The sequence below is a fragment of the Enhydra lutris genome, unplaced genomic scaffold, assembly GCF_002288905.1.
Source record: "Enhydra lutris kenyoni isolate GAN:26980312 unplaced genomic scaffold, ASM228890v2 scaffoldscaffold41, whole genome shotgun sequence".
Lineage (NCBI taxonomy): Eukaryota > Metazoa > Chordata > Mammalia > Carnivora > Mustelidae > Enhydra > Enhydra lutris.
Window position 1 is genome coordinate 7,975,874 of NW_019154125.1, and position 16,250 is coordinate 7,992,123.

General features: G+C 44.0%; 1 protein-coding gene across 4 annotated transcripts in view; it reads left to right on the forward strand.

The window, feature by feature from the left end:
* Positions 1 to 16,250, forward strand: part of LOC111155379 (neutral sphingomyelinase activation associated factor) — a 58,285-nt gene that overhangs the window by 41,341 nt on the left and 694 nt on the right. For 3 of the 4 annotated variants that reach the window (XM_022515530.1, XM_022515532.1, XM_022515533.1), the window contains exons 14-30: positions 805 to 884; positions 1,426 to 1,516; positions 1,611 to 1,674; positions 2,632 to 2,683; positions 2,791 to 2,911; positions 3,313 to 3,444; positions 4,421 to 4,463; positions 4,782 to 4,945; positions 6,453 to 6,552; positions 7,855 to 7,913; positions 10,340 to 10,407; positions 11,203 to 11,270; positions 11,697 to 11,820; positions 13,117 to 13,200; positions 14,358 to 14,508; positions 14,907 to 15,009; positions 15,151 to 15,260. In XM_022515530.1, the coding sequence (XP_022371238.1) occupies positions 805 to 884; positions 1,426 to 1,516; positions 1,611 to 1,674; positions 2,632 to 2,683; positions 2,791 to 2,911; positions 3,313 to 3,444; positions 4,421 to 4,463; positions 4,782 to 4,945; positions 6,453 to 6,552; positions 7,855 to 7,913; positions 10,340 to 10,407; positions 11,203 to 11,270; positions 11,697 to 11,820; positions 13,117 to 13,200; positions 14,358 to 14,508; positions 14,907 to 15,009; positions 15,151 to 15,260 (1,614 nt within the window). Of the gene's footprint in view, positions 1 to 804; positions 885 to 1,425; positions 1,517 to 1,610; positions 1,675 to 2,631; positions 2,684 to 2,790; positions 2,912 to 3,312; positions 3,445 to 4,420; positions 4,464 to 4,781; positions 4,946 to 6,443; positions 6,553 to 7,854; positions 7,914 to 10,339; positions 10,408 to 11,202; positions 11,271 to 11,696; positions 11,821 to 13,116; positions 13,201 to 14,357; positions 14,509 to 14,906; positions 15,010 to 15,150; positions 16,244 to 16,250 lie in introns of those variants that run through there. The other variant, XM_022515531.1, reaches the window with a different exon arrangement.

Below are 16,250 nucleotides of genomic sequence, written 5' to 3' on the forward strand. Positions count from 1 at the left end.
GTACTGAAATATTTAAAGAAGAAAAGAAAAATCATCAATGATTACATTAATGAGAATCATTTTAACCTTGTGGTATATGTATTTCTCTCATTATTTCAACAAAAATGTGACTATATTGTAATCTGATTTTGTAATATTCTAAATTACATATTGTGAACAATAAATTCCTCTTGACAGTTCAGTAATTGAACCCTTACACTTGAGAGAAATAACAGACTTTCTGGGAGTTTGAGAATTTATTTCTCTGTTAACATTCAGTCTCCAGTTCTCAGATTATGTTATTATCACCCAATAATAATATTCACTATAATTCAAACTTCAGAAAATCTTGGTAGAAGAATACTGACTTTTCAAATGTGCTTAATTTTTGTTGTTGTTTTCCTTGAAATATAGTTTTTTTTAAACCAATCATCTTTTTTTTAATAATTTTTTTGATTTTGCTATTTTGTCACCATACAGGACATCATTAGTTTTTGAAGTAGTGTTCCGTGATTTATCATTTGCATATAACACCTCCATGCATGCTCCATGCAGTACGTGCACTCTTTGATACAATAATCAGGTTATTTTCAAATTAGAGATGCTACTCTTTAGTGACTTGCTGACTTAAAACTCAAGCCCTAACATTTACAGTTATGTAAGTGACTATCAGAAATACTATAATTCTAATGGGTCTGTCTCCATTTTTTAAAATTATTTGTGGAAATAAATCTGTGCATGTGTATCCATGGAGGGGTAATGTTATTAAGTTTGTTGGCTTTATTTTAATTAATTCATTTCTTAAAAATGTATTTATTTCTACAGATTTGTCAAATCCGGGAACTTTCCGGGACCTTAGCAGGCCGGTAGGGGCCCTAAACAAGGAACGGCTGGAGAGACTCCTGGTACGTGGAGCTGGGGATGCCTGGTTTCTAAGTAGCTCCCTGAGCCATGGTGGCCTGTTTTTATAGTAAGGGAAACTCATTTCTCCCCCAAATTAGGGGAGGTCTATGCCAAGTGACTAGAGGACCTATTTTTTTCCTTACTCCCCTCTCTGCCCTCTGCCCTCTCCCTTGAGGTCAGCTCCTCACCCACCCACTTCTGAATTTTCTGCCTGAAATTCAGGAAGCAGGAGGCTGACCGGATCACAAGTTGACTGATTTAGTTGCACAGAGGGAGTCCCTGGTAAATTTTAGAAGAGATGTGTAACATCCATTCTGTTCAATCCAGCCCAACGCTGTTCCCACAGAGCCCAGAAAAGCAAAATACTTGTCACAGGAATACTGTGTGTTCACAGTTTTCCCCCCGCCCCCTTCTCCTTTTTCTACTTAAAGAGAGAAACTAAGGGATGTAATGTACCTGTGCCACGATTTGGGGTTTGGCTACTTGAGGCGGTTACTGTTTTCCCGGCCGACACCGAGCACGGTCTTTCCCCGTCTGTTGCAGACCCGCTACCAGGAGATGCCAGAGCCAAAGTTCATGTACGGCAGTCACTACTCTTCCCCCGGCTATGTGCTCTTTTATCTTGTGAGGATTGGTAAGATTCTGAATTGGTGCTCCCAGTTCAGTGGGGCTTCTCGTTGATTCGCCAGGGATTCTGTTATCTCACCCAACTCTGATTTCCCCTCTAGCGCCCGAGTACATGCTGTGTCTGCAGAATGGCAGATTTGATAACGCGGACAGAATGTTCAACAGGTTTGACCCCATGCTTCATCTACCAGTTCTTAAGCTCTCTAATTATAAACGTACCCTATGTTTGCTTCGAAAAAAAAAAGCGGATTCAAAAATGTCAAGAAATGTAAAGAATCACTGACTGGTACATCTGTTCCTTTCAGGCTCTTTCTCGTCGTGTGTGTGTGTGTGTGTGTGTGTGTGTGTGTGTGTGTGTAAGAACATGTTTCAATTACAGCTTTTGTCCTGCCTAGTGTAGCCCCGTCATATTAGATGTTGAAGTTTTCCCCATATATCAGATGTTCAAAACAGCGACTTTTAAATTATTGTATCACATCCTAATGTATGCCATAACTTAAGTATTTTAACTATTTTTCTATTGTTGGACATTTAGACTGTTTCCAACACCTCTTTATTCCAAATAATCCTGCTGCGAATTGAATACTATTTCCTGTGATTGTTTAAATGACTTTTTTTTTTAATTATAAAGGTAGTATTCCTTGCAAAAAAAAAAAAAAAGTCAGAAAATAAGAAGAAAATTAACTTGGCCTCCCACCACGCTGAGATAATATTCATTGTTAATCTTTTGGTCTGTGTCTCTTCAGTCTTTTTCTAAGCTGTGTGCAACTTAATCACTTTCTAAAGTGACCTGTTAAAACAGCCATGCTAGGTTTGCCGTGTTTAAGCAGTAGCCTGTGTTGTCCCTTCGATGAGGCAGTGTTTGGCTGGAGGTTCACAGTGTGGGCATGGAGACAGGGTCCTTGTCCTCACCCCATGTCACTCCCTGCATGAGCTCAGAGAAGGCTTCTCTTCTGTCAAAGGGGGGATCCTCATACAGATGTTGAAAATTATGAGTTAATGAGAGAAATGAGTTAACACAGGTGAAGTGTAGGACAACACCTAGGTGCATAGAGAGCACTTTGGTTGCTATTTCCAGACCCAAGACTTCACATCAGTTGATTTTTTTTTCTTTGTATCTAGTATTGCAGAAACTTGGAAAAACTGTTTGGATGGTGCAACAGATTTTAAAGAGGTAGGCAGTTAATAAGGCTAATAGTTCACTGGGCTTGTGGTTTCTAACTGCTTTAAAAAATGTTCATTATTATTCTTTCCCACCCACCACCCCAAAAAAACTTTCAGTTGATTCCAGAATTCTATGGTGATGATGTCAGCTTTTTAGTCAATAGTCTGAAGTTGGATCTGGGAAAGAGACAAGGAGGGCAAATGGTCGATGATGTGGAACTCCCACCCTGGGCACGGAGTGAGTACCACCTTGGAAGTACCGAGTTTCAGCACTTCTTCACCTGGGGGAGGGGGGTCCTTTAGTATTGTGATTTAGTAGCCTCGATTTTTTTAAATAGCAGTAGAATTCTCTATGTAAATGAGGCGCTATCAGTTCTGTTCCAAATCAGAACTAGTCTATGAGTCTATGACGTAAAAACATCTATACGCATTTGAAAGATCTAAATGTTGTGAGAGTGATCTTCACCACTCCCCTTCCCCCGCCAGAATATATATTTTATCTGATGGGGCCCAAAAAGCCTCATTAAGAAATACGTGCCTCTTGCCTCTCCTAGAAGCTTTTTCTGCCTGTGGATAGACAAAAGAGATGGGAGAGAGTAAAGGAAGATAGTGACGTTCTGACGGAGTCTCATCTAACAGGTCCCGAGGACTTCCTTCAGAAGAGCAAGGATGCGCTGGAGAGCAATTACGTGTCAGAGCACCTCCACGAGTGGATCGATCTAATATTCGGCTACAAGCAGAAAGGAGGTGATGCCGTTGAGGCCCATAATGGTAAGTGAGGGTCTCAGAAATGTCATATAGCGTTTGATGAAAACACAAGCAAAAAGAGAAAAAAAGGGCACCTGGGTGGCTCAGTGGGTTAAGCCGCTGCCTTCGGCTCAGGTCATGATCTCAGGGTCCTGGGATCGAGTCCCGCATCGGGCTCTTTGCTCAGCAGGGAGCCTGCTTCCCTCTCTCTCTCTCTCTCTCTCTGGCTGCCTTTCTGTCTACTTGTGATCTCTGTCAAATAAATAAATTAAAAAAAAAAAAGAGAGAGAGAGAAAAAAAAAACGCGGCCAGAGCAGCCCAAGCTCGTGCTTGGCAGAAGCATCTTCTGTCAGCAGAGGGCGGCCCCCAGCTCCATGGCCCTGGGTCAGGTACTGAGTAACAGAGGAGGAAGGACTTCTGCTAAAGAACCCCAACTTCGCCCTGATCCCCAGAGGTGTTTTTCTAAAGTCTTCCAATGTTAACATGTACTCTCCTCCCACTCATCGATTTCAATTCAAACTCAATCAGAATATGGTAGAAGAGTGCCCCCCACCCCTCCTTCTTCTAAAGGGCCCCAGGGCTTCCTATTAATGGAGCAGAAAGAAACCAGCAGCAGCATGCCCTCCTCGGGCTCCTTCTTACCTGCCGCCGGGCTGCCAATGGTGTCAGCTGCTGAAGAGGAGCCAGCAGGTCAGGGCGGACAGGTGCAGGGCAATGGGGGTTGACTGGCGCTTCCCCTGGGGTTAGAGGTGCTCACCAGCAAACACCTGGAGATAAGAGGCTGTCTCACCTGCCAATTGGATTTCTGCTCAGTGAAAGATAACTCGGGTTGATATTTATTGTCGTTGGTTTTTATTAGTCTTTTCTTGCAAAGTGACCATGAGTTTCTTTGAAACCATGAGTTCAAAGTTGTTGAGCTTTATATAAGAGTCTGTGTGAAATGTCTATTATAACCAAACAGTACTACCCCTTTCAAGAGAGTTTTTCATCTTTTTTTCAGTATTTCATCCCCTGACCTATGAAGGAGGCGTAGACTTGAACAGGTACCTATACGTCTAGAAGGAGTTTCTACTTGAGTTACGAAAAACCTCTTTGTCTAAATGATGAATGCAGCTCTTTGATCATATGAAGGTGTGGAAATTTTACAGTGAATTATATCTTGCTTTCCCCGTTAGGTAAGTCACCGAGCCTCAGAAAACTCTCTAAAGATCTGTGATGAGGCTTGGACTGTCCTGGCACAGAGTCACTGTTCCTGTATGAGGATTAAATCTCTATTCCGTTGAGCCGCATTGTTTGACATTTGTGCTCTTGGGGGACTCGAACCTCATGGTTCACTGCATTACTTGTGTTCTGTCCCAAAGCATCGAGGACCCTGACGAGAAAGTGGCCATGCTCACCCAAATCCTGGAGTTTGGCCAGACGCCAAAACAGCTCTTTGTGACCCCACATCCTCGACGGATCACCCCAAAGTTGAAAACTGTCACCCAGACCTGCAGTCCTGATGATCCCACGGCAGATTCTCCAGGTGAGTGTGGAAGGAGAATAAACGGGAGCACCCATGACTTCTTTTTTCTGAGTCAGATGTTCCTGAAGGTTCTGAAGAACAGGAGAGCCACGAACAGCTGCGTGGCTCAGGGGTGATTGTGGTGGGACACCAGACGGCCGTCCTCCCATTCTCCTGAAAAACAGCTCCGACAAGCCTGTTTTTGTTGCTGTTTCGTCTGTGTTTTAACTGCTGATTTTAAAGAAAATCAGGTTACTTTTCTTTCCCGGTGGTATTACTCCCATTCCACGAGACGTGGCAGTATTTTGTTGTTGCTGTTGTTTTTCTCCTTCACCTTTTCTGTGGTTTTCCGAGCCAGTGTTTGATGCTTAGCCCTTCACTTTCACACTGGCCGTCCCCGCCGTGCCGCTCCCACGGTCACCCTGGCTCCGCTCTCCCCTGCTCTCTCCCAGAAACAACGTCGCCATCCCTCACTCTCCTCCTCCTCCCCCACATACAGATCTTGAATCCAGGGTGCTTGGTTTCCTTCATTTGATTCATTTTCTTAGTCATTTGATGAACACACACAGAGTCTGTTGTGTGCCTGGCATGTGCTGGGTGCTAAAATGAACTTGACCGCATTGTGACATCTAGTATTTGGAGAAGGAGGAAAGAGTACTCCCCTTCAGCCAGTTACCTGTGTTTCACATTTCATATAGTATGGCCTCAGGCCCACAGGCTCCCAGGAGGAATCTGACACTATGTGGAACCCTGGGAGCAAAGTCCCTTGATTTCTTATCATCTACCCTCCTGTCTGTTCCAGGCACCCGGGGACCTCATAGGTGCCGAGAGTGGAGTGTACTCTCAGGTCGGAGGAACAGCTCGCAGGGGCCCGGGACCCCGTTTAGCCGGCCTTTCTTCTCTAAGAGATAATGGCCCACGGGGTTCAGTCATAAAGACCATGAGATTATCTTGTGATGCCTCTTAAACCCGTGCCTGCTTAGTCACCAGGCTCATACCACTGTCTTGTGATCATACTAGGGAGCAATTGCCCGGCCCTTCAGATGACAGGAGGGACGGCTTCCCTTATCCTGGCCAGGGCACTTGTAGCTTGGAATGCAAGTCTGCTTTCTCCCCCTTGAAACCAAAAAGAAACCGCAGCATTTCTAGGGAACAGTCAGGCTCTTGCAATGATTACTGACAAGGAAATAGTTACTCAGTCTTGTGTTTTCTGAAGTTCCTAAGGCCAGGGCTGAGTGAAAACTTCGAGAACACTGGTAAGAGTATAAAAAGACTTCAGTCTTCAAAGATACTTTTCAGTCTTTCTCCCAAGGATTTTTATGTTATTTAGATTATACATTTTGTCATTTTCCCTTGATGAATGTGGAGCTCCCTAGCACATTTCAGGGTAGTTGTTTCAGTGGGGCACTGTGTTTCCTTGGTCATTTGGTTCTAATAGAAAATGTTATGGCCCTGATGCTTGTTGTCTCCGGTGCTTGTTAACAATTCGGCTGACTCACTGGGCAGCAACTCAATGTAGTCTCTCCAGGTGAAGAGTCTTTTGAAGACCTGACCGAAGAAAGTAAAAGCCTGGCCTGGAATAACATCACCAAACTGCAGTTACAGGAGCAATATAAAATCCACAAAGAGTAAGAGTGCCCCTCTGCCGTCCTTGCCAAACCCGGGGTCTTGACCTGGAGTGACACTGTTTTAAGTGGAGTTAAGGGGGTGGGAACTCTCTTTCCGTGTTGTCTTGAGGGGTTTTTCTCCCCCCCACAATGTCTGTGGTGATCAGCCAGATGAAGTCAACGTGGCAAGGGGAAATTTGGCACAGAATGGATTTATGTCAGCCTTCCATGCTGTCATGTCTCCTGCTGGTCCTTCTGGAGCCCAGGAGGGGGTCTGCAGCCAGCAGGTAGTTCTGTGCCTCTCAAACTGGGGTACACAGCCCCTCAAGTCTTTGATGGGAGAAACATGGTAGATCTTCTCCAAGTGTTGAACTCACAGATATTGTAGGGGGAGATGTGTCCTTTTAAAAATTTACAACAAGTATGTGGAGAGGGAGAGAGATCAAAGGGCGAAGTTCACAGGAGTTTTAAAAATAATACCCATACTTTTAAAAAAAGGGCTTGCTGTCAGGCCCAGAGGGGTTATGAGTGTTTAGACTTCCGCCATTAAGGATATTCGCACATTTTGGTAGGAAGGCTTGAGAAGCACTGAGCTCCCCTGAGCCGTCCTGTTATGGATGAGAAAACCCAGGCTCAGAGACGGGCCTTGGGGTCTGCTCGATGGCACAGATATCCTGACATATTGATACCACAGACACCATGGGTCACGGGTGGGTCTGAATGTCCCAGTCCACTGCAGAGCCAAGGCTAGGGACCAGAGCACACCCTCCTGCCACGAAATACATAGTTCCACCTCATTCGTTCTAACAGTGGCTTTCCTTTTCTCAGCGTCTCTAAGTGACCCACAGAAAGAGGCCCTGTCCTCCCAGGCAGTGTAGACAGGAAGGAACCCATAAAAGGAAATGGTAGCACCAGACAGAGTATCCTCACTGAACCGAGGCTCGGTAAATTCGATTCAGCAGCAAAGCAAGTGAAGTGCTTGTAAATAAAGGAGAGTTTCAGCAATTTGGGGGACAGTCAGATAAGGTGGAATTGAGGAGAAGCCAATTCACGGCATCGGGAAGATGTTAGACTTTGACTGTGGCAGCTAGGGAAGCTGAGAGGGGGAATGGTTTCCGGCCGCAGGTCTCACCAGAAACAAAATTTGAAGCTCCCAACTGATGATTTGGTCGTGGCAGGTGTAATGTGTGCAGGACAGATCCAGCAGACAGGCTGTGACAAAAATAAATAGAGACACTTGGTAAAATGAAATCCAGGACTTGAAAGAGACGAGTGTCCCAGCTCATGGATGTTGGTAACTTATAAACCTCTGTCTTTAAACAGGGCAGTTACCGGAATAGCTGTCTCTTGTAACGGGTCTTCCGTGTTTACAACCTCACAAGGTGAGTTTTCCTGCCTGAACAGTGGTTTACCTGGAACTGTGAAGAATCCAGGTTTCTTGGCACTAAGTCAAGGATTGCACTTGGGTGTGCTGTCTCCACAGAAAGTGACTTTTGAGCAGTTTGTGGCATTTAGCAGAAAACGTCACTGTAGTTTGCCAGAAACAATCATGAGATTCCATTGCTGACGAGGTTTCCAGAAATTTCAGGGACAGGGCGGGCACAAAGAGCTCACTCCCGGCTCCTTGCTAAGAGGGAGCCCCAGAACAGCCGGGCAGCTGCAGGGTGTAGCCGGGGCGTCCCAGGGCACCGTGCATGGGAGCATGGACAAGTGCACCTTTGCTGTTAGGTGTTTCATTTGTGTCGCAGGCTATGCATTTCAGGGCATTTGTTGTGGAATTTCACTGGAAATCCAAGGCACACATTGTTAATGTTCTACCTTATCAGATTCTTAGTCATCCTGCTTAAGTTTTAAGACAACTTGCTCTGACAGTTAGTAGCTGGCTGTTTTGGAGGGGACTTTTCCTTTAGCCTTATCGGAGGAAATTATGTGTTTCATCGATTAAGTCTGGAAATGGTGCCGTCCAACCAAACCCTCCCGGAGAATTCAGGCTTACTGCTCTCAGAGTCGCTCACGGTGGTTCATTATCTGTAGCACGTCCTTCCTCGCTCTCTCAGGGACAACCTCAGGATGCAAACAACAGAACTTTGCATAAAGCACAGATAATGGTTCTGCTGTCGGCCAAAGGAAGTGACATGCAGGACACACACGGGGCCCCACTGGGGTCTCAGGTGCCCTGACGGAGGGAAGCACTCTGCCTTCTCCCAGTATCCTGTCCCCCGAGTGTGCCAGCACCATCACACGAGACCGAATGCTGTATCGTGAAAGCATTTTCTCACTAAAGCTTTATCGGCAAGCAGAGCCTGTGTTCGTAGCTGGATTTGTCCACCAGGGTTTAAGTCCCTCAGCCTCCTGTACTTGTATGACCTTGTAAACCATGAGTGGGGACGTTGGGGAGCGTTGAGGCTTGAAACCCTGGATGCTCATTAAGCATGATATCCCTTCTTTGTCAATTTACCAAGTGAAGGGGAAAGAGGGTTTTTTGGTTTTTTTTTTAAGTGAGAAGCCTTTGTTTTTTTCTTTGTTTCTTCTGTTAATAACATGTAGTACCGATTTAGGCATATCCTGCTTGTCACCACTTCCTTGCTCATATACACGCGGTCTATGTTTGGCTGCGTGGGCACTCGGAGGGCTCATCAGCTGCGAGCCAGGCTCCAGCAGGGTCCCCTCTAGCATGGGCACAGAGTCATCTGTTTTGAGAACAGCATCCTCACATCCTGGGCTGACTTACGGCTTCCCGTAGGATCCCCCACATTCATAAGCTGCAGTAGACTTTGTGGTGATGACTCAGAAATGCCTGCTAGAAAAGGCATTCTTCAGAGTCAGCAGCACGGTCAGGAAGAGACTCAGAGTTGAGTGTCACCCAGAGGGTAAAGTTCAGGTAATGCTGTGTTCACTCGCTGGACTTTGTTTCCAAGCTGAATGCTAGAAAGTGTTTCGGCTTGATGAAGTCTCAGGATCTGTGTGTATTGGTGTTGCAAAAATGAGGTCAAAATGTTAAATTTTACTATACCGAAGAAATTATTTCAAGCTCATTTTGACCTTTTTCATCATCATGTTGTGAGTTTACAAATTAGGAAATGTGTTACTTGTTTCAAATATGGGATGTTCAGAGTTCATTATCATTTTTGTAAGTCTTGGTTCCTAAGAGATTGCTTTTGTACACTTTTTCAAGCTTCTGTTAGGCAAGGACATTTTAATCCCTGCTTTATTATTCTTTAGGAAGTCAGTGGTTGCTTCATAAATGCTAATTCAGTTCAGGGGTAGCATACCATAACTGGGCAATTGGTTAAAAAAAAAAATTAAAAAAAAATATATATCTCCATGATTTTTGTTGTCTTTAAAATTGCTATTTTACTCCCCTTTAACTTTTTTTTTTAAGATTTTCTTTATTTATTTGCGAGAGAGAGCATGAGCTGGGGGAGGGAGAGGGGGAGACAGAGAAGCAGGCTCCCCACTGAGCAGGGAGCCTAATGTGGGACTCAGTCCCAGGACCCTGAGATCATGACCTGAGCCAAAGGTAGACGCTTAATTGACTGAGCCACCCAGGCGCTCCTTCTCTTTAACTTTGAGCTTCTATCAGTGACTAGGCCTGTTCTGGGTTCAGTCATGCTGAAATGTGAGCAGTGTGCTGGGCCTGGACTGGGTATGCGTTGGTTTCCTTGTCATGAGGTGACAGGTCACCAGATGGGGCCCCAGATCCTCTGGCCTCACCTCCTGCCCTGCTCCTCCTGCCTCTACTGTTGTCTATCCTCTGTAAGGGTCAGGAAATCTTTCTTATATGTCTGCCTTCTCATCATTAAACCAGATTCCACCTTGAAGATGTTCTCCAAGGAATCCAAAATGCTACAAAGAAGTATATCGTTTTCAAATATGGTGAGTTCGTTTTAATTTTAAGCCAGTGATATGATGGAAATTCATGTAGCAGTTTGTTTTATACACACATAATGGCATTTTGTTTCTCCCCAAGCAGTTGGGTTTTTCCTGTGTGATGTCTACAAGGTACCTCAGTGACATTACTTCTAAATTCAATTTAAACATTTTTCAGGGTGCTTCTTTTTCAGAATACAGTGATTTTGCTTATAGCCTAGAAAACTAGAAGTGCCAACCAGTAGAATTCCCCTTAATAATTCTTTCCTTTTCTGGAACTGTCAAACTAAACATGTCTGTGTTTTTTAAATAATGTGTGCATTTCTGAGTGGATAGGACCCTGAATTCTAGAAAGCCAATTCTTCTGAAAAAACACATTTTATTGTTAACGTAAACCATCCGAATGGTTTTGAAAGTCCCTAAAGAATTTTGGAAGTTCTCCCTACCTGTGGAAGCCTGTAATCCAGAGAGGCTCCTTGAGAATAACATGCAGCCCACCCTCCCCTCACGATTTACCTGCATGAGGAGTTCGTCCAGCCCAGGGCTGTGGGGGCCTTCCAGAGCCCCTGAACACCCACAGGCTAGATCCATGTGCCCTGGACACACTTACTTGTTTACATTTGGGAAGGAACCTAGCATCTGGAATTAGCCAGTTGAAAAAAAACACTTCCCAAATAACGAGGAAGGCCAGAATAAACAGAATTTAAGCATTAATTTTGGGGGGAGCTTATGAGATAGTTTTAACATGTTAGGGATTTACTAATTATTGTATATAATTATGTCAAACCATTTGTATTTCAGGCTTTATCATCTTGTTTACTTTTGCCAGGAGATGCCACCGTCATAAGTTCTTCGTGGGATAATAACGTGTATGTATCTGAGTGTGCTCCTTGTGTAATTCCACACACGGCATGGCTGTCTTTGTGGACAGAAGGCAGGAAAAGACAGGTCTTCCACTGATGGGACACTGCATTGTTTTCGAAAAGGAACAGATATTAGATAAGGCTAGTACTGGCGGCTTTGACTGTGATTGTTTGAATCTAGTAATTTCTCCCACTGAACTCTGTTTTTCTGTTTTAACCTGAGGTGAAAACACAAATGAGCCAGACCTGGAGATTTCTAGTTTCAAAGTCAGATATTGAGTATTTTGGTGTAATAGCATTAGAATAGTATTTTGTAATTCTAGTGAGTCTTAGTGTAGAATTAAACAACATAATACTCCTTGAATATGTGTTTAGGAGTCTCCAAATTGAGCTGGAATGCTTTTTAATAGTTTTCCTTCTCGTTTCTGTTAGCTATTTTTACTCTATAGCATTTGCAAGACGCCAGGACACGTTAATGGGACATGACGATGCCGTTAGTAAGATCTGTTGGCATGACAACCGACTGTATTCAGCATCGTGGGACTCCACCGTGAAGGTCTGTATAGATTTTATAACTTAAAATGTTTGGATACTGCAAGTGTTATAAACCGTTGTACACCTGTTTTTAGTGTGCTCCCTCACTTCACTCCTTTTCACAGAGCGTCAGTGATCTGTAAAGATACTGAATGTTATCACCTCTGTTTTCCCAACATGTGTACTTCTCAATAGGAAGTTTTCCCGATTTCCGTACTGTGCACTCAGCTGGGCGTTGGAAGGATGCAGGATTCACAAAACAGAGTTATAGAGAAATAAAGGTGACTTGTGAACAACACAGGTTTGAACTGCACAGTCTGCTTAGACATGGAGTTTTGCTGATAAACACATACAATACTGTAAATTTATGATTTTCTTAACTTTTTTTTCTCTAACTTACTTTACTATAAGACTACAGTATACAGTGCATGTAACACAAAATACATTGGTCAACTGTTTATGTTACTGTAAGACTCCCGGTCAACAGTGACATCTGGGGGGAGTCGAAGTTACAGGTAGATTTTCAACTGCATGGAGTAGGGGGTAGGAGATCTTCCCCCCCACATGTTGTTCAAGGGCCATCTGTATACAGTAACAGCCCCTCTTCTCTCACACAGCCAGAACTAGCGGTTAATCTGTCAGTCAGAAATTGTCAAGTTTAAGTGAGGACTCATGAAAAGGGAATGCATTTTACTTCAAGTCAAAACATATAAATGCGTTCATTCATCATTCTGTTGATTGGGGCCATCCTTGCCCTCTTCTTTGGGACCGTACACAACTATCTCGCAAAGACCACACCAGTACTCATCATCCTCAGCTTCCAGTTTGCATTTACGTAATATGAAATCAAGAACCTAAAACTTGTTAGAATTCCTTCAAGAGTTTTTCAGGATTTCCCCCATTCTTATGAGTTTTCTTGCCTACACCAAATTTTATTAAGTTTTTTTTTTTATTTTTTAATTTTTTTTTAAATTTTAGTAAGTTTTTTGGTGACTTGCCTTTTTGGGTCTTCTCAAACCCTCAGTAGACACAACACTTTTACACTCATGTTTCCTCAGTTTGCACAAAAACCACAGAATACAACAGCAAGTACAGAGGGTAGAAACACACACAGGTGCAGCGGACACTCAGTGAGTGCTGTAATGGGAATAAAAACACGAGCGCTGCAGGAAAGGAACTGGAAGCATTTCACAGCTTTATTTCGTTGACGAGTACGTTAACTGGCAATTGGTTGGTCAAGAGTGCTTTTCTTGAATGTGTTAGACATGCTTTCGTTCTAAATGTTTGCAAATACCTTCTGCAATATATTCCACCTTAGGTGTGGTCTGGTGTTCCTGCAGAAATGACATGCACCAGGAGACAGCAGTTTGACATGCTGGCTGAGCTGGAGCACGATGTCAGCGTGAGTACCAGCCACAGCACTGCTCAAAAGCCGAGCCTGAGTCCCAGGGAGGGTGGCGGCAGTTGGTTTTACCTGTGTTTTTTTGGTTTTGTTTTTGTTTTTTCTTTTTCATTTTATTTTGCTTACTGGAGGAGAGCATGGGCTCTCCGTTCTTTTGACTTGACTCTTTGGGTTCCCAAGTCTGCTTTCTTTTCCCCCTCCAATTTGCCGTTTCCCTGAGAATTAACTACCGTCCCATCCGATTTCCAAAATACCGATTTCTGAGCATGACACTGAATATTTGGATACCCTCAAACTATCTGGGGCATAGATTTTCGTGTTTTCTGACACAGACAGTAGACAGGGCCGTCTGTCCAGCATGACGGCCTCTGAGAGTCTTGGGGGGCACACACAGGCACACATGAGCCGGGAGAGCCACGCTCGTGCTGGCTGCACTGGGTCGGGTCCCCCTGCTGCACCTCCCACTAGAGCTGACAGTACTGCCCTTTCTCCGAGGTGCAAATTGATGCCTGACTTGCATGGTCGGCAGATGAGCTGAGGTTGAGAGATATTTATGTAGTCTGTAACTCCAGGTGGACATGCAAATACAACCTTGAGATCCCCCCACCCCTTTTCCCAAATGCCTCACATAAGCATGGGTCCGCTGTGCTTCAGACCGCCTGGCATCATGGTACGGTTTATAACTCATGGAGGCATCATCCCGAAACGTGTCAATTTTAGACTACGTTCAAACAGCAAATGGGACGCCTGGGTGGCTGCGTCAGTGAAGCATCTGACTCCTGATTCAGGTCCTGGCTCAGGTCATGATCTCATGGTTTGTGGGCTCAAGCCCCGTGCCCAGCTCCACAGTCAGTGGGGAGTTTACCTGAAAATTCTCTCCCTCTGCCGCTCCCCCCACGCACCTGCTCTAAAATTTAAAAAATCTTAAAATCCAGCATTGCAGTTACCCTACCGATATTTCCTCTTATTCACTAGCATATGAAGAATTTCATTTTTAAATAATTCAGTAGGCAATGTTGAAACACATCTGCAGTAGTCACATCAGTAACACCGTACAGTGGAGTTGAACCTTTATCGTGTCCCGATAGTGGAGTCAGCCTAGGGAAACCGCTAATGACTGTGATTCTAAGTGGAATACTTTGTGTTTTCTTCCTTAGGTAGATACAATTAGTCTAAATGCTGCAAGTACACTGTTGGTTTCAGGCACCAAAGAAGGCACAGTGAATATTTGGGACCTCACTACAGCCACCATATTGCATCAGATCCCGTGCCATTCAGGGACTGTATGTGATACTGCTTTTAGCCCAGGTAGTGTGATCCTTTTTACTATGGATGATAACTGGGGGAATCAGAATTATTACTTTAAAATAGAGAAGAATGTAAAAAGAAAAACAGTCTGCCGATAAGTGTCGCCTTATCTGAGGCTGTTTCAGGCACAGTAACATCTACTCGTGCCATGTGCACCCACAGAAAACCTGTAGTGGACATTGTTCTTAATTCGTCAGCTCCCCAGAGAAATTAAATTTATGCAAATGAACTCACACCAAAGGGTCATCAGCCCAGTGTCTTAGAAGCATTTCAAGGAGAGGAGAGTCATTGGTTAAGTACAGTTCGCTCAAGGAGCCCAAAAGTGAACGTTATGTCAGAGATAAAATGTCAGAATAATCTTCAACACACTTCTGAAGCCATTTTACCTTGTGTTACAGACAGTCGCCATGTCCTCAGCACAGGGGAAGATGGCTGTCTAAACGTCATAGATGTGCAGACAGGAATGCTCATCTCTTCTCTGACTTCGGACGAGACCCAGAGGTACATTTCCTGAGTTACTAGTGGAGGAAGACATGTACAAACAAGTTCATGATCCTGTCATGTGGGCTTGCTTTGGCAGGGTAATAGAACCCCTCCTTCATGAGGACTGATCAGATAATCATTTTTAAATCATGCTTGCAGATGCTTTATCTGGGACGGAAATTCTGTTTTATCTGGAAGTCAGTCTGGTGAACTGCTTGTTTGGGACCTGCTCGGAGGAAAAATCAGTGAGAGAATACAGGGCCATGCAGGTAAGCAGTTAAGCAGCTGACTTCACCTTTCTTCCTAAAATGCTGAACTCAAACTGCTTTTCCCATCAGGAAGCATACTCTTCCCAGGCAGAAAACACACCATTTCCCTCCACACTGTCAGTGTTCCCCTCCAGCACCTTGGTTGGCCAGGTGGAGTCCTTTGGGACTGAGATTTATGTTGACAAGACATTAGATTCCAAAAAGGAAGTTTTTATGTTAACTTCCACATGGAGAATTAAAAACCACAGTAAAAGCTGGAATCATTGTTTTAAAAATACAGGCACAAAGTTTTAATGAAACCCCAAACAACACAAAAATTACAATGAGAAAATTACTACTGACTACACCCCAACCCCACTGTTCTCCTCCCTGAATGATACGTGTCCTGGAGTTGTGCCCTTATTATTGAGAGGGTAGGTTATAGGCATATTAACTATTCTGCCCGTTTGTTTTTTTTCCCACGTAGTATCTTGTAGAGATTCACTGCATTTGCTTACATTTGCATGGTTGCCTCCTGATCATCTGGAAGATTTTATGGTTTTTAATTCTTCTAATAACTACAGTTCTATGTATCTATTTACTTTCTACTGTGACCAGTAACTGCCCCCCCCCATTCAGTCCTTTGCCTCTGTCACTAAGTTATGTGGTTATTTCCTAACATCATAAAGTGATCTGTTTAGGTCATCCTCAACTTACTGGCTTTAAGCAACATTTATTTGACTCCTTCCTGCAGAAATGGAATTAGCCAACTTCCACCAGCTCCTGCCTTCTCCTCTCATCCGTGTCCTAACCACTGCAGTAGGAGTATGTTTGCATCCGTTATTTTAGCTTTATGTTTAAGTGGTTTTATTGCTCACAAGTTCCCTATACCAAGCAGTTATTTTTAATTTACATACCAATTACAGGATGACAGATGACATAGTACTGGAGAGAACATTCTGGGGGGCGCCTGGGTCAACTTACCACCTAACCACAAGGTCTCTTTCTCTT